Source organism: Cololabis saira, chromosome 9, assembly GCF_033807715.1.
Source record: "Cololabis saira isolate AMF1-May2022 chromosome 9, fColSai1.1, whole genome shotgun sequence".
Lineage (NCBI taxonomy): Eukaryota > Metazoa > Chordata > Actinopteri > Beloniformes > Belonidae > Cololabis > Cololabis saira.
In genome coordinates this window covers 13,689,113-13,713,579 of record NC_084595.1, presented here as the reverse complement: position 1 = coordinate 13,713,579, position 24,467 = coordinate 13,689,113, and the positions used below count along the sequence as shown (strand labels likewise).

At 41.8% G+C, this 24,467-nt stretch overlaps 1 protein-coding gene across 1 annotated transcript; it reads left to right on the top strand.

The window, feature by feature from the left end:
• The first annotated feature begins 4,161 nt into the window (after positions 1-4,161).
• Positions 4,162-5,157, top strand: LOC133451238 (histidine-rich protein PFHRP-II-like). Its single transcript, XM_061730210.1, has one exon. The coding sequence runs from the start codon at positions 4,162-4,164 to the stop codon at positions 5,155-5,157; it is 996 nt and encodes a 331-aa protein (XP_061586194.1).
• Positions 5,158-24,467: the final 19,310 nt, after the last annotated feature.

The following is a 24,467-nucleotide window of genomic DNA, read 5'->3' as shown; positions in this document are numbered from 1 at the left end:
TTCCAGGGCCGCGCCGACGGACCAGAGCAGCCCAACAACCCCCCCAACACACACACCACACACACTTCAGCAAGAGTTGCTGAGGAAGTTTGTTTCTGCGTGTCCTCCGGCGGTTTCCCGCAAAAAACACATGTGGGTCATCAGTAGGGTTGCCACCTTTCAGAAATAGAAATAAGGGACACCCGATTTCAGCAGCGCAGGAGCCAAAAGAAAGCCCCCAAACTTCTAAACTGCATTAAAAAGTGTTTACTTTATATGAAAAAACAAAATGCTTTGATTTAAAGTTTAAAGTGCTTTAATAGCATTGAACTTGCATGACTGTACAGACAGCCAACCATGCTAGCAACTGAAATATCCTCCTATTCTATGTATGTCCACATCAGCCCAGATGTAGAATATAGATACAGGTGAAGAATATGGTGTAAAAGTTAAATTATTTCAATAATTCAACTATAATATACAGAGCGCAGCAGGTCCTGTTGTCCCGCCACAAAGATTTTGCTGGCCTTAATGTTTCCTGTGTTCTATTTTGTTCATTATTGCTAAATTTAGTGTTGATGTGTGTGTGACAGACTTGTCTATGGGGCGTTAATGAAAATACAGGACAAATCGCGTCCCGTATTTGTTCAATACGGGACAAAACATTTTTTTCTCAAATAAAGGACAATTCCGTATTTTACGGGACGGGTGGCAACCCTAGTCATCAGTCCAGTGGTTTTCATCAACCCCACTTGTCCTAACTCCTGAAACTTAATTGTTGCACTTTTAATGTTTCTCTGGCTGCTGTCTTGGCCAGGCTTCCCTTGAAAAAGAGGTCATTGTATCTCAATGGGACTGACCTGGTTAAATAGAGGTTAAATAAATAAAAAAAACTCTAATTTGTTACAACTCTATGATTATGAATTAGCTAGCAGCCACAACAGCTCAGCTAGTCCGTAGACTATAATAAAAAAATGGAGGAAGCATTAAGTCACGTTGTTATGGTGCGGTCTGGCTTTAGGACCTACCATCATTTCTTAATGAGAATCATCGAACAAAATTGTGGAAAGTTTTCAGGTTCTCAAAGTTTAATGAAAAAACGGTACAGTTTAAACCTCAGATTGTACAGAATTAGCAGTTTTATGCCCGAATGTGAAATAAAAAAGTGCAGCAACTGAAAAGTAGTTCTAAAACCGTAAAAAAAATTGTAACTGAGGCTAAATCTCCTCAACAACTCCTCCACAAAAGTGGTGGGTGACAAACACATCGGTTCCCATCAGCTGAGAGCCAACGGTCTATTCTCTTGTTTGGAACGGTAAATGACAAACAAGTGTCTATGATTTTTGTCTTTGAAGCTGGAACGCAGTCGATATGGCATTATGCTCCGTTTTGTACGTAAATAATAAATAAACTTGACCTAAATTGGCACTTCCGTTTCAAGCGGTCACATGTTGCCTTAAGTCAGTTCATCCACTAGGGGGCAGCGCTGAGGGCAGAGTTCACGACCAAGAAGAAGCGGTTTCAGCAAACATGGCAACGGTGGAGAAGATGATGAACGTTCTTACAAAGACACATAAAAAGAGGAGCGCAGTAGTGACTGCACAGTGGCATGTGAACTCCTCTTCTTTTTCTCTGGTTTGTTTCTTTTGCTGGTGGCATGTTAGCTATACTGCTCATCACTGCCCCCACGATTCACAGAAGGTATCGCTCTGTTTGCTGAGTCAGGATCTGCAAGGGCCCTGAAAACAGACCAAGCAACGCACGTAAACCGCAAATGAAACGGACCAAAGGGTCTTCGTCCTAACCATAACCCTCCGAGCATGAAAAGACCTTAACACGATCTGACCTTGTCCTGCAAAACTATGGTCGTCTTCCGAAACTACGCATGATGCTACTATTCTGAACTGGCCGTGTCAAATATAGTAAATAGTAAAAATCGTGCAGTAATAAAGTAATCTTTTATATGCAGAAGACCTCTGACTGTTTGCTTCTTCCAGGAAAACTTCTTGCAGCTGAGCTGACCAAGTTACATCCCACAAAGCAACACAGCAGTGCAGCGAGAGCCACTCAGCAAGACTTTGAGATGGTTGTTAAAGAGTAAATATGTAGAGATATGTAGAGTGTAAGAACACTTTTTACGTTTAAACAAAGGGTGGTACCATAAAACGATGCAAAAACATATCTAAGTGACCAAGAACATCTTGACTCGAGTGAACATTGTCTTTGGAGTTCTCTAGCAGCCTTGCCGTCCCTCCTGGTAGCAGCTGGGAACCTCAGCGGTGACACATGAAGAAACGCTGACACGAGCAACACGAGTTTCACTCAGCAGATCTGCACGATCAGCACAAGCAAGAACAGATTCTTATCAGGGGGGTGTGAAGAAGGTCTGAGTAGTTTCACACAGGTAACCAAAAGGTATGAGGGACATACTGTAGTTCTTCTTTAGCGTGCGTTCACACCTGAGAGACCGGCTTCTCTCACTACACTGAAAACCCTCCACACACAGAAGTCAAATGCTCTCTGGGATTAAACACATTCGTAATTCCTCTGAAACTGTCCCACAAATTTGAAACGCGTTTATTTTGTAAATATGCAGCAAGGTAGTTCCTGTTGACTGTTCAAAATTAATATTTGTCCATAAAGAGGCAAGGAAGCATTTGTGAATCCCTTGAAATAACCTGTTATTCTGTATTTACTTGCTTTTTTATTATAATCTATTTTTTTGTGTTATTGTTCTTGCTTATGTTTATATTTCCATTCTTTTTTTTTTTCACTTAAGAGAGCCAAGTGAACCGAAGACAAATTCCTCATGTGTGCTGAGACAAAAAGCGATCTGTTCGGATCTTCGTGTAAATCGCAACAATTGATAAAGGAAATGTGCCGATCACTCACAAATAACTGTAATTTGTTGAGTCTTTATTGAACAGACCCATTAAACACCCTGAGTGCTGGATGAAAAATCAAATCAAATCAAAGTTTATTTATACAGTTCTTTTCATACGGTAGTAATGCAAAATGATTTACATAATAAAATCAACATTTAACATGTAAAAACTCACACACTCGTGGTTAATCTGGTCATTAATCTGGTCATTTTCACACACATCCACAGATTATTACCCACAGAGCACACATATACCGCCGAACATGTGCAGCCTAAATCTACACCGATCTGTGCGTATTTGTTCCAACCAACATAATCAGATTAAGATACTGTTATGAGGGTATTGTTATGCAAATGTATATGTCTGAATATCTTTCCCATGTTAAGCTCTTAATGAGATTGTGGTCAATTAATATGAGAACTTTAAAGGGTGTTTGGTGTCATTGTCCTGCAGAAAGAGACGGTTGGGGAAGGTTTCCGCTCGAGGTGTTAAGTGCTGGGTCCGAGTTTGTTCATCAGCGTGTTCAGGTGATGCCGATCACTGCTCATGACTGTTATTTCCCAGGCGAGCAGGAAGCACATGTACCTGCAACAAAAGATCAGAAGATCAAAGTAATAAATACTGATCATTAAAAAAATAAAAGAATCATGCACCTTTCTTCCAAGTGTTATACTTGAAGAATAAATCTGAACTGCAACAGAATCCATCACTATTGTGCTGTGGTCCTTTGTGGGAAGAGGGGGGAAATGTGTTTATTGTACCACATTGTGAGGTCGGGAGTAAACAGGATTTATGTTGATTTCCTTCTCATTGTGTTCATCTGGGGGTTGAGGTCTGTCCCCTCCAACTGGGACAGCACAGATGGAAAGCTCCTTCCTACTTTGTTAGTCCCAAAAAGACTGAGATAGCAGCTCAGGTTTGAGTGAAATAGGAGAATTACACCTCAGCGACCCACATCATGGTTGGTAGAGTCACGTGAAAGTCATTTATGTCACTGCAGATGCTGGTCTTTAACCCTTGTAGCCACGGTGACTTTCATCTCAGTCCCATATCAGACCAGTTACCTGGGATTCAAAGCTAGAACCAGCACTGTGTTCAGTTTAAACCCGTCGTCCTCACGGACACTCACAGGTCTCACGGTGGCTCTGAACACAGACGAAGCAGAAACATTCATCCAACATATTGTTGATCATGTGACGCCGTCCACCCACAACGTTATGGCCCCTGACATATGACGTGAGTAAACAGCTCATCTTGTTGTTCTGCTAGTTAAACCTGTGTCCCTGCGTTCACATGAATGCAACGTACCAATATCACCCATCACACCAACCTCACTCATCTCACCCATCACACCAGTCACACCAATCTCACTCATCTCACCCATCACACCAATCTCACCCACCACACCAGTGACACCCACAAGACCAATGACACCCACCACACCAATCTCACCAATCACACCCATCACACCAGTCACACAAATCTCACTCATCTCACCCATCACACCAACCTCACTCATCACACCCATCACACCAGTCACACAAATCTCACTCATCTCACCCATCACACCAATCACACCCATCACACCAATCTCACCCATCACACCAATCACACCCATCACACCAGTGACACCCATCACACCAGTCACACCCACCACACCAATCTCACCAATCACACCCATCACACCCATCACACCAGTCACACAAATCTCACTCATCTCACCCATCACACCAATCACACCCATCACACCCATCACATCAGTAACACCCACCACACCAATCACACCAATCACACCCATCACACCCATCACACCAGTGACACCCATCACACCCATCAAACCAGTCACACCGACCACACCAGTCACAACAATCTCACTCATCTCACCCATCACACCAGTGACACCCATCACACCAATCACACCCATAAACCCAGTCACACCGATCACATTGGTAACACCCATCACACCCATCACACCAGTGACACCCATCACACAAGTGACACCCATCACACCCATCACACCAGTAACACCCATTACACCAATCACACCCATCACACCAGTCACAACAATCTCACTCATCCCACCCATCACACCAATCTCACCCACCATACCAGTGACACCCATCACACCAGTGACACCAATCACACCCATCACACCAATGACACCCACCACACCAGTGACACCAATGACACCCACCACACCAATGACACCCACCACACCAATGACACCCACCACACCAATGACACCCACCACACCAATCTCACCCATCACACCCATCACACCCGTGATGATTAGGACATCACTGCCCCGGATTGGCTGCCGTCCTCGGCTTGCCAACAGTGGCCCCTCAACATTTTCAGAAAATAAATTCTCAGATGTTTCCTGGCCTTCCCCGACAACAATCTGACTGGACTTGATGGTACTGGTGAGAAACCCCCCCCCCCCCCAGACCTTTTGGTTGGCACCAGACAATCGTCAGGATTCCCAGTTAATTCAGACTCTTACAACCAGTAATTGATAACTGACTCGCATTAAAGTCATGTGACAAACTAAAAACACAAATAAAAATACACCCTCTTTAAATTTAAAATGGTGAAATGAGGAAAACTCAGCCTCAAATTGTCAGGGTTTGACAACTTCCCCCCAGTTTTTGAGTTTCAGTTCTGTCCCTCCTGTTTCCCATCTGCCCTGATTGTCTGCACCTGTGTCTCGTTACCCCCTTGTGTATATCTGGTCTTGTCTTCCCCTTGCTCCTTGTCGGTCCGTACTGTTTGCTTCGTCCATGTTCTTCTCTAGTTCTTGGATCCCTGTTTCTGTTCTGCCCTTTTTGATCCTGCCCAGCAGCGCTTTTGGTTTTTGTTTTTGTTAATTAAACCCTGTTTTGTGAACTCCTGCCTACTGCTCTCATGCTTTTGGGTCCTCAAAAACCACACCCTGACACAAATGAACAATGATAGATGACATTATGGACCACATTACAAGTTATTTGACCAAAACTGACCATAAATAAAGAACATTTATGTCAAACTTGCTTAAAAAAAAAAAAGAAAGAGAGATCTCCTCGCATTTTAGATCTGGACTCTAATGGGTCCTTCTGTGCCTCTTTAATCCTTTTACATGTTGTTGTCCCATTGCATGACTCTAATTCACATTTTACTCTGGAATAAAGAAGAAGTTCATGATTCAAAACAAGCCCGGATCATCACCCCTCCACCACCGTGCCTAACAGACGGGATGAAATATGCTGTCATGGTTTTCAGTTGCGCTTCTCGGCAAAACATCTCCACTTTAGTCTCATCTAGGTCATTATTCAAAATGTCTTGTAATTTGCTCAGATGCAACTTTGCAACTCATGAAGTTGAGGTCACATTTACAACACCGTCTAACATGTACTCTTGTTTGGTTTATCCCTCACGCTCTCGTCTCGAGCTTCTCGGTTGTCTCTGCCGGGACGGTAGCGCCGCTATTGCTGGTGTAAGACACAGCGCTGTAAAGCTACATGAAGAGACGACCGGGATGAGAGTCCGACGCCGTTCTTTGGCTGATTCTTCCACCTGTGGAAAACACTTCCTAAAGTAATCAAACACCGCTTGAAAGGAGACCGATCACTGATGGTTTGCTGTAACTACACTCCCGGGAAGAAGGGCAAGTGCTCTGCATGTTTTGCTCTTTTGAATGACTGAATCCACTTTATATTGATTCTTTCAAACTCCAAACCGAAAGATTATAACCGTTTTATTTTTGCACTTTAACACACACAAACAACCATCAACCATATCATCGGGGAGGCTTCACGACATCTCTCACCGTTTAGCTCCTGACAGCTGGCGGTGACATAACCTCAACGCTCTGGACTCACAGATGAAGGAGCGCCTCGTGCCAAGAGTGTAAAATATTAAAACTGCCTCGCATGAAAGGTCTTCTGTTGCAGAGGGTGTGGGGGGGCGGCGAGCCGCCTGCAGCGGCAGATGTGCAGTGTGAAAGGATGCGTCCGGGCATGTTCATGCAGCTCACAGTCAGTCAGTGTTTAAGTCCATGAAGCTGCGTCTGCACATGTTTGGATGGAAAATAAATGTATTTGTGGTTTTATTTTATTGAGTCGTTTAGAAAGCATCGAGTTACTGGAATAATCCTACGACTCTGCGACACCTGACCAGAATCGGTTAGTTCCCCAACTGCCAACGACGTTACTGCAAACATGTCGATCTGAAGCTTTTTCTACTCGTCACTGAACTATTATCTCTTTTATTGTCTGAACCTGAAGCTTCGTGAGGCTTTAAAACAAAGATTTCAAACTCTCCCACGTTCAGCTGAGTCCACAAGCCTCCTTCGAGCATCCCGGAGGATCCCGGCCGTCCGCAGCTGGTTGTGTGTTGCTCTTTTCCTTTTTTTTTTTCTTTCCCGGAGCCTCGTAGGCTTTACTTTTTCCAGAGATTTACTACAACTAAGCCGTTCTAATTATACTGTCTTGTTTACTACTCCTACATTCACAGGCCTGTAAAAACCTCCCTGGATGTGGAAAGATCTGACCCGCTAGCCTCGTTCCCCCCAGAGGCCTTCTCACTGGCTGCAGCAAATCATTTTCATCCTGTGGAGCTTTTAGTCGATGAAACCTTTCAGAAAGACATAAACTATACTTTGCACATTATTCATGTGACTCTTTAAAAAAAAAATGTATCAACCTTTATTTATACAGTTAAAATCTCATTGAGACCCAGGGTCTCATTTATAAGAGAGACCTGATTTGCATCTATAGTGTTAATGCTTTATTAGAAGGATGACATCATTTTAATGAATTTCAGGTAACTTCTTATCGGGTTTCTTGGGAATATTTATGTATTTTGTGAAAATAGAAAAAAAACCTCTCAGTTTAACAAACCTCAATTTACTAATTTAAATCTTACTTGTGATTTTAATTCAATATCAAACAGTTTTTTGCATCTGCAAAGTCTCATTTGTACAATATGATGTCATTATTGATTCTTTTATGCATTTATTTCTGTTGAATCAGCAGAGATACTATTCTAAACCTTTTAGCCTTGACGCTAGCAATGATGACATCATTAACTCTCTGTGCTGCGTGAAGTGATGAGTCAAGATGAAGTTTCTCCTCCTCGTTGTTCCCATATCTAAGAAAGTCTCCACAACAGACCGATCCACCCTTGTGTCCGTTTTTCCCACTAAACAAAGCTGAATGGGGCAAAACCTTTGATAAAGTCCAGCTCACATCCAGCACAGACAGTTCTCGCAAGCGTCGGGTCCAAAGCATACCTGAGGGAAGGAAAATGGGCTATTGTATTGCAGTCGTATTATTTCCTTAGTGTTTCAACCGTAGATTAATGTATCCTGGTGGTGCTGCATTGTTCTTATCAGGGAGGAGGGTTTCACGGACCTCAAACCTGGACTGCAGATTACGGTTCCCAAAAGCTCGGAAATGCATACAGGGATGTTTGGCTCCTGCTTTCCTGCGGTAGCAAGGTTATGGGAAGCTGCGAGTCTGGAGGCAAGACTAAAGCTGGAGGAGCTGGAAAAGCCACTTCAGAGATACAGTCTGACTTTTTACGTTTTTTTAAGGCTTTTTGATAAAATGATCTCAGAGGATCAGTATGTGGATTTTTTCAGTGTTCATCAAACTTGGTTATCACTGAATCTAAAATTACGGGATGTGATGTAACGTGGTAATCAAGGCGACTTGGTAGGTGGTGGCGAGAAGGTTCCCGGCTCACATCATACAAACCCACAATCATCAATGAAGCAATTTTACACTAACTAACAATAGTAATGAATAATAATTAAGGGTTCAACACAGTCGTGAAAAAAAACAACTTTTGAAACTGCACAGAAATGATGGACCCTCAACTTAATGTTTTCATGAGCAGCCTTCAGTCCAGTGATGAGTGTTCCTCTCATGGACACGTGTGCACCTGTAGACTAGAGGTGTCAAGTAACGAAGTACAAATACTTTGTTACCTTACTTAAGTAGAAATTTTGGTTATCTATACTTCACTGGAGTAATTATTTTTCAGACGACTTTTTACTTTTACTCCTTACATTTTCACACAATTATCTGTACTTTTTACTCCTTACATTTTAAAAACAGCCTCGTTACTCTATTTCATTTCGGCCTTTAAAAAAAACTATCCAGTTAAATTGCTCCATCCGGATAGAGTGAATTTGGTTGTGGTTGTTTCAGATGTTCTTGTCCAGTTTTGTTCTTACATCCGTTCCCTCAGATTCCTGCAACTAAACTTGGATGTACATTCCAATAAAGGTTAGGATAAATGATAACATGCCTCTGAAGTTTGACTTTTGCACCATTACAATGCTTATAGGCAACTAGTCATCATATCTGCTGCTCTCTGAAACACATGTTAATGCTCAATAGTACACATATATGGTTCTTTAATATATTTATATTATACTAAGATGCATTCATTTTCAAAGGCTTTTGTCCTTAATGGCTTTTTCCCCCTTACATTACTTTTACTTTTATACTTTAAGTAGTTTTGAAACCAGTACTTTTATACTTTTACTTGAGTAAAAAACTTGAGATGATACTTCAACTTCTACAGGAGTATTGTTAAACTCTAGTATCTATACTTCTACCTGAGTAATGAATGTGAATACTTTTGACACCTCTGCTGTAGATGGGTGTTCTGTTCCTCATCAACAAGCATCTCCAGTGTCTCTTCTCTAGACTGCAGGTTGCAGATGTTTCCACAGATGTCCGACAGGATGAAGGTCAGGACTCATAGACACTTCAGAACAGTCCAGTGTTTGGTTCTGAGTGGTTCTCGGCTGGTTCTAGTTGTGTGTTTTGGGTCTTTATCCTGTTGGCTGACCCGTGACCTGTGGCTGAGACCCAGCTTTCTGACACTGGACAGCAGATTTCTCTCCAGAATGTCTTGATGGTCTTGAAATGTCATTGTAGCTGGAAAGATTCAAGACACCAGACGCAGCAAAGCGACTCCAGAACAGAACCGAGCCTCCTCCATGTTTCACTTCTTTTTTTTGAAGGCTTAATTTTTGTCTCCGTGAACATACAACTCCAATTTTGTCTCATCTGTCCGAAGGACATTCTCCCAGAGGCTTTGTGGTTTGTCGATATGCATTTTTGACTTTTGATGATTTGTTTTCAACTGTGGTCCTCTGTGGTCCTCTTCCATTAAATCCAGTTCGGTTCCAGCAGTGATGGACGGTGTGCTCTGACACTGTTCGACCTTAACTTTGGATTTCCACTTGAACATCTCTTTGGTTTCCATTTGTATCATCTATCTCTTCAGCTTGTGATCGGTTGTCCTCTCGTGTCCACGTCCAGGGAGATCGTCTACAGTCCTGCGGACCCTAAACCACTGGCAGACGCCTCACGTGCCTCCTCCCTCAAAACCCACGGCACGTTTAGACTCACCAACTTACCTAACATTGATGTCATCTAAAGTAGGAACTCAAACCTTTAGAAGATAGAAGGAGCTCAAAAGTACTTGGAGAAAACAGGGAAAACATGGAAAATAACTTTTACTACCACGTCGTATCATGTTTACTTCTAATGTGCATCAAGCTTCATCAAGTCATATGACTGCATTTATAAATGTATGAAACTGTAAGTGACAGTTATACGCACGGTTACCGGTTCTGATTGTAGGTAACAGGGAGCATAACCCAAAGCATTAATGTGTACGATATATTTTTAGCTGTTTGTGGGGTACGTAGAAGGATTAACTGCACTATAAACATATTTTAAGAAAGTTAAAGCAGCACAATGTAACGTTCAGCTTTTGTTGAGTTTGGCGGCTCCTTTGGACAAAAGCGGTAGTGCTTTACCAGAAAGAACACTACGTTTCCCATGAGCACCAGCGTGTACTGCCGGAAAACTCCTGTCCCCGTCGCGTGCATTTGTTTTGATAGTGAATGAAGACGGGACAGACTTTTAAAACTACTTTTCTGTTTTCAGCGGTCGTTTGGAGGATGGATAGCGAAGAGGTAATGTATCTATTTTTGGCTAAACAATATAATATGACGATGTTGAAAATCACTAAGTTCAATTTGGTTTTATTAGTGAAGTCACCCCCGCCCCCCTGTCCTGTTCATTAGCGAGATAATGCGCCCCAAACTACAAACTTTTTCAGAGGGACTTCGTCATAAATTAGTAGTCCAACATACTTACTGACAAAATGAAAAAATACTTTATAACCTGAGAATAACTGAATGCCCATTCCTTATATTTTGCAGATCAGCCCTGCACAATTTTACAGTTCTCAGAAAAAATACTAGAACCCAAGACGAATCCCCTGTATGTGAAAACATTCTAATTTTGATTCTTATTGAATATAGAACTTTACATTTACATTTGTATTATAGCAATTTTGTCTCTCTTGTCGGAAATCCCTCCTCGTCTTTCATCTCACGCCAGCGAGTGAACGCCGGGCCAATGTTTATTCTTGTCCGGGCATTTTTATTTTTTTTTGTCCGGGCATTTAGCTTGTTACTCTCCCGCTTTCTTTTTTTGCCTCCTCCGATAAAACTTTTATTTTCTTAGTTTTTTTCACTGCTTCGGCCATGATACCAGCTTCTGCTGAGCTCTGCGCTCCACGCCCCGCCCATTTTCGTCTCGACTACGAATCGGGAAGGAGGGGGAAGTGACGTATGCCGTAAAGCAGTCAAAGCCGTAAAAAATTGTAGTTTTTTAGTGTGGCAGGGTTCCTACCATGCACCTCAAAGTTACATAGTGCCAGTGAAGGCGATACAGACCCCTCAGATCATGACAGAGGTGTCATTAAACCTGTTGGAAGTTGATGTACCATCACAAAGACTCTGGAAATATGATATTAAGGAGGAAAAGTTACATAGTGCTGCTTTAATTCTTGGGTGAGTTACAAAGATCTTAATAGATGTATAAAACCACCGCCACCAACAGCTGTGGATGTGTTTGATGGAGACCACAAAAACAACATCACTCTCATGTATATCCTGAAATCTCAGTTTTGTTGTCGATATACAATAAACAGCTGTTTCAAACAGGAAGTGATGACCCGAGGAAGTTCCTTCAGACACGGTTACGGACACAAACAAGAAACAGGAGAAGCCGTATCACTTATATGAAAAAAAAATCCAAATTAAATGGAGGAGGGACGAGAGTTGTGAAAGGGGCAAAAGGGCACCAAATGTCTAGCCACCGACTGGAAACGCTTCCTCGCCGAGTCCTCACCGAGTCTTCCATCCAGGGTGAATATGATCAACTTGAAAACGTGTTTGACCCACTAAGTTAACATGACATTGAGACTCTTTCCTGTGCTAATGGCCGCTCAGTTAATGACACTAATGGGGCCTGCTGAGTGCCACCAACAACATACATTTGTCACTTGTACGTGGGCTGCAGCTGCTTCCCAGCATTGTGGCACCCCGGCTTCGCCGGCACAATGTGCGGACAGCCAGACGCAGCGGGTCAGCGGTTCCCCAGCCCTGACTGGAGAGTCGTGGGAGGTCCAAAGACCCTGGTTCTGTTTTTGGACACATATTCACAAACAGGAAGTCACTGAAAACCAGTCACACAGCAACACTTCCTCCCTTTGTTTACAAGGGGGCTTGAGCAAGACTCACAAAGACAACGTTGTACCAGCGTGTCTGCGCCAGCTCAAACTCTTCTCTTTTTTCCCAGTTTGAGATCTTATTATTTTTCTCAACCCATTTTCTAATGTTCTTATTTTTATTTACTTCTTTTTTTAATTACAATTTCAAGTCCTCTTTAAGGTATCTTACTCATATCACCATTATCAATCAAATACTTCATCTAAACATTCTAAACATAAGATAAAAGTTATTTTGCTGTTGAAAAGGGTTTGTTTTATCCAGATATTTGATATTAGTTCCCATGTACTCGATTTGCAGGAAGAACGGAGACGGAAAGACAGGTCAAAGAAAAGCGAAGAAAATATAAACTGTTGTTTTAGCTGCTCGTTCAGAGGAGTGAAATCAGAAAGTCTAGTGTGGAGAATCACGTGCACGCGCATGCACAGCCAGACCGGCTGTTGCGTCACAGAACAGAGCAGCTTGGACAATAACTGTCAGAACATCATCACATAGGAAGTAGTAGGTTTGTTGTTGCTGCATTTAAGTGCTTACACACCTTAGCTCATCTGCTCTAGTCTGAATTAACTGATGAGTTTGTATTTTTCCTTCAAACCAACAATGTTCTCACCACTTACTGGTCAAATATGACTGGAAACAAACATAAACCCACCAGGAGACTTGATACTACTTGTTCTATGACATCATACTCAGATCTTTTACATGCTTTCTTTGAGGGCCAGGCCAAGATTCAGCGGTTGGTTAGGACGGACAAAACCTCTTCCTGGTGCACCCAGTCAAATTATTTTGATCCACAAAAGTGAGACTGCAATTTTCACTGGACAATAGATGAGTTAATCTTGAATGGAAGGGAAAGTTAAATTTAACTATTTCAGCTCATTTCAAACTCCACACAGGAACCTTCCTACCGCGAGGCTACAGCGCTAACTGCTACGTCACTCAGGACGTTTACATGCACGAGGAGAAAGTTGAATTACTCCTCATCACGACTGATATCAAAGTTTCAAAAGTCAGGTGAACACCTTAGTCGGGCTGTAGTTGAACAGAACTGGAGCTCTTGAGCTGTTAGCGCCAGATGACGCTAAATCAAGCTATTGGAGCCAGATAATGCTAAATCGCGCTATTAGAGCCAGATAGCGCTAAATCGTGTTTTTCCAGCATATAAAACGGTTAGCCGAGCTAGTGACTGGCCTGGGACTCCTCCCTCTGGAAGTGATTACACCACATAAGTGAAATGGAATAACAGCAGTTACGGCATCAGAACAGCACAGTTACGTGCATCTTACGTGCAACATGATCAGCTTAGCAGGTACGTACGAAACATGCAGAGCTGCTGCATCGTTCATATCTTCACGTGTTGTCGTCCTCCTACGTCTGCTTCAACTCTGCTGCGTTGGTTTACTAATTGTTCTAAAATAAAGATAACTAATTGGAAGAACGACAGCGCAAGAGGACGTGTAGCGCCACCTAGCGGCGCAGAGTCAAATGTGCCTCAGTCAGTAATTCGATTTTCCTCGGTATGTATAGGCTACTGGGATTTCTGGGAAACTCCAGTTAAATCCTTAGCTAGATTATTGCCAATAGCTTGATTTAGATGTGCATGTGACTGACTGATGATTCTTATCAGACTAAATCAAACTCAAAGTCTTAATTCACCTCTGACATTAAGAGTTTGGATGATGCTCATCCAAAAGGAAGCAAAAACTGCAAACCTAAACAAGTTCATGCCAATAAAGGTTTCAAAACGTTTTTGTAGAAGTTCTGCAAACAAAAATGAGAGACATCAGAGATGGTTAACCTGGTTTCTATCAAGATTTTGATAACCTGTCAGAGCAGGATGGGTCCTGGAATCAGGTTTTTGGGAGTAAAGAGGACCTACCCCAGAGTCCACACTTATTTAACACCTTTAAATCTCATGTAGGTTCAACAAAGCACTTTATAATCAGTTTTGTTTCCTGTCTCTCCTTCACCAGCACCTCCTGACGCACTGAGGATAGTGGATCAAACCCTGGCCGTCTGATTGCTGAGCTCCGGTTTCTCTCGTCATCAACTTTTGTTTCTCAAGCACATTTGTTGTCTAAACGGTTATCACACGTCCAGCTCTGACGTGCACGGAAAAAAACACAGTCGACCGACGCTCAGCTTAGAAGATAGTAAAAATCTGCTGGTGAAGTTACAGGAACTGCTTTTTCAGCATGAAAGGACGCTTACATGTCTGATTTTCCAGCTGAGTGAACAATGCACTTCACTTGTGAACGGCCTTTGAAAGGAATGCATTTATCCTGTTGTGGCTCAAGACGCGGCGAGACACACCTCTGCACCCCTACTCCCAGCCGAGAACACCGTTCTTTTGTTGCTTGAATATTTGGTAATTGCTGCAGAAAGCGTCGACTCCCCCCACATGCCACCTTATGCAAACTTCACGTGATCCATCTCCGGCAACGATATCCCACTTCTGGCACCATGTGAAGTCTCAGCCACGATGAAAAGAAAAAAAAACTATTTTGGGAAGAACATGCAGATTAAAGGGAACAAACTAATATCAGAGACTGTGTTTTTAGGATGAAAAAGCTTCTCAAGGGGATTATGTGTTGCTTAAAATGCAAGTTTCCCAACATCAGTGCAGCCAGGAAAAAAGGCCGAGTGGGTTCGGGAAGCATGTGGCCTTTCCCTTATTTGGATTTCCCAAGGGAGTGTAATTCCACTTCACATCCACTGCTTCCCCCCTCTCATTAACTGTATATTCTCGTTTACTTTTGATTTTTGCACCGGCTTACTGATGTCATCCTCTTTCCTTTGCCTTATTACTTTCTTCATTTAGTTTATTCCTCCCACTTTCTCTGTTTTCTCTCTGTTTTTCACTTTCCTGGCAGGCCTGTTGCTCTCCCACACACCCTCCTGCCAGTCCCACGCACCACAGTTCCTGATTTAATGCTGTTAAATGAAATTAAACAGTCGTCCCTGTCATGTGAAGAATACTTTTCAAATGCATGCATGTGCAAGTAAATTATTTAAAATGGTATAAATAAATGATGCTCAGAAGCTCGGAGGTCAGTAACATCTGTGAAACAAAAGCACATTCAGAGATGTCAGATTTTACACAATGATGTCAACTATCAGTGCCATGTTGAATCACTTCCTGCGGAGCGAAGCCACCACCTAACATTACAGTGAGATGTGTCACTTTCTCCAGTCACAGACAGTTTTGGTATATTATGTGGTAATGTAGCCCTGCCCTTCTCCTGGATGCCTTTCTGAGACATTAAACAGGCACGACGCGAGAAACCTGCCCGCCTCCCGACTTTCAAGCCAGGAAACTACTCTGAACCGTAACTTCAATTTTGGAGCCGATTTTTAAATTCTGTGGAGGAAATAAGAAAAGAGAGGAGAACATGACGCGGCCGCTGGCCTTAGATCCGAGCCCAAACCTCGTTCTGCCACGCTGAAAATCCAACCTCTGTCCACGAGCCACCAGTAACTGAGTTAAAGAAGAGGTTTTGTTTGAGTATGAAGATGTGGAGCTTCTTGTCACCTCGTCCTACATTTAAGCTGAGATTTTAGTCTTTGGACTCTTCTACTGGCTTCAAGTCCCAAAATATTGAAGTTGTACTGAAGGTTACGTCTGGGTGGCGTTATGTCGTTGTGGATCAAGAGTCTGGTGGTCTTTTGGGCCAGTCGGCTGAATTCATTCAATTTTTTAAAAGTTTTTGCTCTGAAATGTGCCAAATGTCGCCCTCACTTGCAGCCATTTCCCTCGGTAAAGAACGTACCGAGCCAGTTGCAATGGGACTTTTTAAGACAGCCAAGATGGCTGCAGAATTGCTAATAACACCTTTGATTAGTGTTTCCCGATTGATCGGCCGCCCGATCGATCGGGCCCGATCACGGCATTTTCAAAACATCGGTATCGGCCAAAAAAGTATCGGGAGATACCTAGTTATTAATGTTTTTAATATATATTAAATCGTTTTATATATCGTTGCATTTAATGTCACTTCCGGCGGTCGACGTCACTTCCGGTCGGTGGCCGGAAGTGATGAAGTAAGCGAAACTAACATGGTTTACATGTTTGAATTGTGAATTTTATATATGTTCATGTTGCATTAAGTTGCTGCTATTCATTTCATGCCATTCAGAATGTTGCACTAAGGTTAAACCAAAAAGTATTTTAATTTTCTTGTGTTTGTGAGTTTGAATGGATGTCATTCAACTACCCCTTTTGAAGTTAAATTTATTTATTTGTGTTATTGCACAATTCTGAACTTTTTGTTTTAGTTTACAATTTCATGTTTTTACATTTTGTGGCACCAGTGCTGTTTAAGCTTTGTTGAAATATATGTCCATGTTGTTCTCCAATGGACAATAAAAGAAACTTGGGATAATTTGAGTTTTAGTCCTCTTTTTTTTTTGCCAAAATGTATCTGATCGGGAAAAAGTATCGGAAATGTATCGGGAGCCAAAAAAAAGTGATCGGATTGGGAAAAATCGGGATCGGCAGATACTCAAACTCAAGTGATCGGGAGCTAAAAAATCCTGATCGGGACAACCCTACCTTTGATCGATTCGTTTTTCCTGCAAAGTCGACAACAGCATTCACCGACGCTCCTGCTCCACCGCCGCCATTTTTGATGTCTTTTATTGATACGAGTCCGGTCGACGGTGTGCTAATTCTTTGTTTCAAAGAGAAAGATAAGTCCGACGTCTAGCTGAGCTGAAAAGAGCCGTCTGACGTTTGACTCATTTTTGAAGTGCAAATGACGCAATATGATAAATAGATGTTCATATATTTTGATCCAACTTTCTCAAATAATTCTGTTTTTAGCCATTTTCTTGCCTTTTTCTCTCCAGAAGTGTCGGCACCTGCTTCCTCCACCCTGACAGACCTCTAACGTGACATCTGCCCTCCTCCGATGCAGCAGCGATAAGGGGGATGTGATGAAGGAGGCCAAAGTATCGCTGCGCTGCTGGGACAGACCGGCTCCATGATCCTGTGGGATTGTGGGTAAATATCTGCAGTCCAGTCATGGGAATGAAATAGCTCCATGTCAAGTTTGTGAACTGGGGTTTCTGGGATGGTCTTATCCATTTTAAGGTCACTGCTCAGACAGTGAGGGACTTTCTGCCTCATCGGGGACTATTTCTTTCCTGGATTTGGCAGAAAAAGCAAAAAAAAACTACTAATAGACTAATATCTTCATTGTGTGCCTCCCATCTCGTATCCCGTTGTGTATCTTTATTAAACAAACATTTGCAAGAAAATGAGCGGTTACATGAGACTTTGATGCTCTCCTGGTTTATTATCACAAGATTGAATGTCTTCTCAAGTCCACAGAGTTTGGACAATATAGCTGAAAGTCCCACTAATATTGTGTGTGAATGTGTGCGCTGCTTGTTTGTGAACCTAATCACATAATTACAGTCCGCGTGAGACGAGGAAGGGTGAGGCTCGCAGCACCTCTGTGTGTCGCTGTGTAATGTCTGCACGAGAGCAGAGTGGGAACTTGTGGCTCACAAAGAGCCAGGAAACCAGGAGCCTTGTGGGACAATGAAGCACCCGAGGACTTCCAGCATAATCACACAATTCTGATTTACATAATCCACGATGAGATTTCACCTGTCGGCCGAGCCAGGTGTGATCATTTTTAGCTGAAAAGTCCTGATTCTCGTCAGTTTTTGTGTGTAACGTGAATAATATGAAGCTATTTTCACTAGTTAACAAAAACAACAAAAAAAAGTGAAGAAAGTGCTTTGTAGAGCTTTTCTAGGAGAAGTGCGTAAAGGGGAAATAGGAAGTTTGGCCCACAAAAGCATCGTAACTCAAAACAGACATGTAAAAGTATATCGTTAGTCCACTTTGTTCAAATCAACTCGGCTCTTTTCGTAAAATCACGACCGGATGGACTTCTGTCTGCAGGACGTAAGTTTGCAAAAGTATCTGGAAGGCGAGGCTCGAGATCTAGCTGCTGGTGCAGTATGGGTAATATGGGCAGTATGGGTAATAGGGGATAATAGTAAAACCACAACAAAGTAAGTTAATCTTATCACAATAATAATTTTCTAAAACATCTAATAGGCTCGAGGAAAAGCATTATATAAAACTGATTATTTATTTTATTTTATTTTTTATTTAACCTTTATTTAACCAGGCAAGCAAATTAAGAACAAATTTCTTATTATTATTATTATTATAAAGTTAAGGGACGAATGTGCAGCGCTCACTCTTCAGTGGTGAATAATATAAAGCTAAAGTTATTTTCACTAGTTAACAAAAACAACAAAAAAAAAGCAAAGAAAGTGGTTTGTAGAGCTTTTCTAGGAGAAGTGCGTAAAGGGGAAATAGGAAGTTTGGCCCACAAAAGCATCGTAACTCAAACAGACATGTAAAAGTATATCGTTAGTCCACTTTGTTCAAATCAACTCGGCTCTTTTCGTAAAATCACGACCGGATCTGTCTGCAGGACGTACATTTGCAAAAGTATGTGGGAGCAAGGCTCGAGATCTAGCTGCTGGTGCAGTATGGGTAATAGGGGCGGGTAAAACCACAACAAAGTAAGTTAATCTTATCACAATAATCATTTTCTAAAACATCTAATAGGCTCGAGGAAAAGCATTTTATAGAATCAGAATCAGAATCAGAAAGGGGTTTATTGCCAAGTTTGTTAACAAATTCCTTGTGTGTGTTAACAAACTTGGCAATAAACCCCTTTCTGATTCTGATTTTGATTCTGATTTTCTAAAACATCTAATAGGCTCGAGGAAAAGCATTTTATAAAACTGATTATTATTATAAAGTTAAGGGACGAATGTGCAGCGCTCACTCTTCAGTGGTATGAAGGTGACAAATCACCCACAATGCCACTTTCTCAGCAGCACGTACACATTTCAGAGGAAGTTCATGTTTGTTTTCTGCAATTAAGCCTCCCAGCTTCTTGCTCTTAAACCGTCTTTCTTTTTCCTGGTCCCGGCGATAAGTCGGCGGGATCAAAGACGCGTCAGACTTTTGTTCAGGATTCCCCCTTTCACCTCCCAAAGTCTGGGAGAACTTAGATAAATTACAGACCAGGTAATATCTCCTTCACTGGAAAAGAAAACAGCTATTTGTGGCTCCCGTGATGCTCGCAGACTTCTCGACTGCTTTCTGTCAAAACACAGGAAAAAACAATAATCTGCATCCACAGAGCTCCGAGCCTCTGCCGGCTCTCACGACGACCTCACAACGGTGGGAAAGTTGCGTTCCAGGTGGGCAGAATAATCGAGTGCCGTTAATCCTTAAACTGCTGTTGTGTGAATATTCTGGAGGGAAGAAAAGGCTTCATCACAACTTGTGACCGTCAATAGCTGAGGGTTGTTCATCACTTTCAACCAAATCAAAACAATGCATCATTGTGGAGAGATGAGTGTTTTCCCATCATTCACCTCTGTGCTCCCGTTAAAGAGTAATTACCTGCTGAAATGATCTGGATTTCTATTGCAGGTGTGCAACAAATACGGCTGTTAATCCTGATTTTAAGGCGGCTGTTTGAGGAGCATGACTCAGCGATCACGCCAACACAGGATGAGACCTTGTGGTTACCAGAACAGGCGTGTTAATCGCCAAGGAGGCTCATTGTTTCTGCTTGTTCCTTCGGTGGTTTTAGTTTCAACATATTATTTTAATATTTTAGTAAAATTGTAAGCATGTTTAAAATAAGGGTAAGTAGATATGAGCTTCGAGGGAAACATATGATTGAAAAACCAAAGTCTAGGACTAAAATTAAAGATCAATGTATTACTGTAAGGGGTGTAAATATATGGAATGCACTTGATGAAAAATTGAAGATGTGCCAGTCGATTCATGCATTCAAACGTTTGTTTAAGTTTAATGTGTTTGAAAAATATGGGGGATCCAGTAGATGATACTATTACGGAATTATGTTCGGGATTGTGTAAACAATATGATTTTTTTTTTGTACGATGTTTTGTATGTTGCGATCTGAATAAGTTGATCATGTGAAAAGGGTAGGCGTAAATAAGCAATAGCTTCAGCCTATTCCTTTTCGGTTTAGGTCTCTTTATTATCTGAACTAATGCTTTCTGTTGGTGTCTAAATTCTGAATGACCTGGCCGAAATAAATATATTTTCATTCATAAATATATTTTCATTCATTCATTCATTAATGTGATTTAAATGTATATAGTCAGTTTTTTTATGCTTTCTTTATTGAAGACAGCCAGAGTTGTGAGCTTTGTGACTTCCAGCTTTGAAGGAAGTTTATTTCTCTCAGGGGCTGAAAAGGGCAAAAATGATTTTACAGGACCCATCTCATCCCGGGCACAGTCTTTTTGACCTGCTGTCCTCCGGCAGGAGGTACAGAGTCCTGAAGCAGCGGACAAATAGACTCAAAAACACCTACGATCCCTGGGCCATTAGACTGTTAAATAATACCAGACGTGTCAAGTAACAAAGTACAAATACTTCGTTACCTTACTTAAGTAGAAATTTTGGTTATCTATACTTCACTGGAGTAATTATTTTTCAGACGACTTTTTACTTTTACTCCTTACATTTTCACGCAATTATCTGTACTTTTTACTCCTTACATTTTAAAAACAGCCTCGTTACTCTATTTCATTTCGGCCTTTAAAAAAAAACTATCCAGTTAAATTGCTCCATCCGGATAGAGTGAATTTGGTTGTGGTTGTTTCAGATGTTCTTGTCCAGTTTTGTTCTTACATCCGTTCCCTCAGATTCCTGCAACTAAACTTGGATGTACATTCCAATAAAGGTTAGGATAAATGATAACATGCCTCTGAAGTTTGACTTTTTGCACCATTACAATACTTATAGGCAACTAGTCATCATATCTCCTGCTCTCTGAAACACATGTTAATGCTCAATAGTACACATATATGGTTCTTTAATATATTTGCATTATACTAAGATGCATTCATTTTCAATGGCTTTTGTCCTTAATGGCTTTTTTCCCCCTTACATTACTTTTACTTTTATACTTTAAGTAGTTTTGAAACCAGTACTTTCATACTTTTGCTTGAATAAAAAACTTGAGTTGATACTTCAACTTCTACAGGAGTATTTTTAAACTCTAGTATTTATCTATACTTCTACCTGAGTAATGAATGTGAATACTTTTGACACCTCTGAATAATACATAACAAAACACAACATAACAGAACAGAAAACAGGTGTATTTTTTGAATGATGTGGGAGTGATGTTTAGGTCACAGTTTGTTGCACTTTATCCAGACATTGTTTGTATTGCTTTTATGTTTTTATACTGTGCTTTTCATACTTATTTATTCCTCTTATTTTTTTGCTTCCTTTGCACTTTGGTGGGAACATCCCAACCAATCTCATTGTAACCTGAGCACAATGACAATAAAGTCTATTCTATTCTATTCTATTCTATTCTTTCTGATATTTCTGTTATTGGAGGAACGTCCTCTCCTGAGGTGATGGTGTCTGACCGTGTGACCTGTCACCGGTGGTCCAGGTCCGGGCGAAGGCCACCGTGAGATCCTCACCTCCAGCTCTTATCAAGCCTGTCATCAGTTTCCCACGCGGTGTCTGCTGAGCACGGCGTTCCCCCTCTGCTTCAGGTTGTTGTGTAAACGGCGGACGGCCTGCCGCTACTTTCACCCGGCTGAGGTTCGCTCAGAACTCCACCACGATCCGGTTTCGCTCGCCAGGCACCTGCCGTCCTGTTTCGCTCCACTTGACAGTTGGTTTCCCGTCCTCGTCCTCGCTGCACAAAGGGAAACAGCCCCAGGGTTATGAGCTATTGTTTACCATCCAACCCCACATCTTTTTCTGTCCCTGCACCCACCGCCACAGGGAACCTTTCTTTTTTGAAATTCCTCTGCAGCCTGGGAAAAACCCTTTATGAGGAAATCATACTTCTGTTTGTGTTCACATGAGGTCTTCCTGCCACCTACACGAAGCTCTGGGTCCAACGCCGGCAGCCTCACATTAACATCTCTTTATTTTCAGTGACAACAAGCAGCAATGTTTCACTCTGAGAAAGATCCTATCAGTGCTCCTTCAGTTCACCGCTGGCTGCACCAGGAGACAGTTGATGCATGAACATGTTTACCGTTTAAACCGGACCATGAGGGCTGGATTTTGCATAACAGAAGTTCTTTAATCTGCTCTGTTGAGAATGTTTTGGTTTTTATTTGTTTAGTAACGGTACGAAACACATCAGCTGCCGTGTTTCTACTTCGTCTGTCGATTTGGTCTGACGCTGGAAAGTCCAGTCGGGCCGGATCAACTGACTTCAGTGACTAATGTTCATTTTGATCATTAATGCATGCAGCTTTTTTCCACTGTTTAACATAAAATATTAATAGTATGCAACTCTGCACCTTTAAAACACTTCAAACTGTGCATTTTGTTTGTTTCATAATCTCTCCGATATGAGAGCAGAATTTAGTCTTGGACGCATAACTGAAAGATTTACAGATGAACAGCAGTACTTTTAAAGCCACTATGAGTGAGACTAAAATGCTAATATATAAAATAATATTTTAGTTTCTGAAAAAGCTTATTTATTTGCTTTAGGGGCAATATTATTTTCATAGCACAAAAGCAGCTCAAGCTGCCTCACATTATGAGGAAAAGAAGCAGATATGGTGAACTTTGGAGTGAAACCTGCTGCTTCTTCTGGTGAAAATGATGCTTCAGTAAAACAGCCTGACAGTTGAACGAGGGGCTTGAACCCACCACGAAGGGTGAATCCAGAGACCGCTGCTGCTTCATGCCGTGATTTATGATTACCAACGATGCATGTTTTATATACAGGCAATTTACAGAAAATGTTTTGTGACAGGGAGGGGGGTTATAATTTAAGAGGAAAATTTAACTTAAAAAAACAATGTGTTCATTCTAAAAGGAAAAGCATGTGTATCTCAGTTGTTGGAGTGGATCTATGGAATGGGTTGGGTGATGGGTTGAAGCAATGTACAAATATAAATCAATTTAAAGGAGCATGAGGCAGGATTGAGGCAGGATTTATGAAAAAAATTTGTATACGTTTTAAGTTTTCTAGTAATAATGTCAGATGAAGCGTTCCAAACCAAAACGAATGAGCCCTCTAGTGTATCTCTCCGTTGCCTTGAACAGGCTGTGTGCTGCAAAATGTGCTGCAATTCCGGGCCGGAATTTCCCGCGCTGTCCTGTGGATGTGACATCACAAGACGCTGCATGCACGTTCTCCCCGTTCTCCCGTGCCGGCTTCGCTGTTGTCTGCAGTACCCCCAACGGTCATCGTGGCGAAGGGTAGCGCTAATGAGTCTCATTTCTTAAAAGGAGCCTCAAGCTCCTTTAAAAAACGGTAAGAAAAGGAAGTTCTGGGAAGTTATTTGATTGAGGAGTTATGTTAAGGAACTATTGTGTTTGTTAGCTGGTTAGGTGCAAAGGCTCAACCAATGGGAGAATTGGTAGCCTAATAGGTACATTTGCAGCTATTTATTATTAATATTTATGTTTAATTTATAATAGAGGTAACAAAGGGGCAGGGTTAAATAAGTTTTACTTCTACCTGCTCCTTTTCGGACACTGTTTTTTTCCCCCTGTTTGTATTACGTTTTTGTTGTTGCTTTTTTTCTGTATGTTTTGAATTTGTTTTAAAATGTAATACTTTTTTCCTTATGTGTTCGAAATAAACAATTCAATCAATCAATCAATCAATACTTTCTCTAGCCAAGCTAAAATGAAGAGAGATGTGTGCTTGGACATCATGAGTTGATGTGAGCAGCGTCTGAGCAGCAGGATCTAGCCGGTGCAGGTGAACCGGTCGTTGGCCGTTTCTGCACCTCCTCTGGGAACAAAGGCTCCTACTGTCGAGAGCGACGAGGCGCCTGGCTTCGTCACGGCCGAGTCGCCGGTGCTGCGGGCCACACAGGCTCCCATCCTTTCATGGCAGCGATGTCCAGGCCTCCTACTAATTGCAGAGAGCTGCCTGGAGGGAGGCGAGGACTGGCTCAGGCTTTTATTGAGCAGCTGAGCCATGGGTCACGGCGAT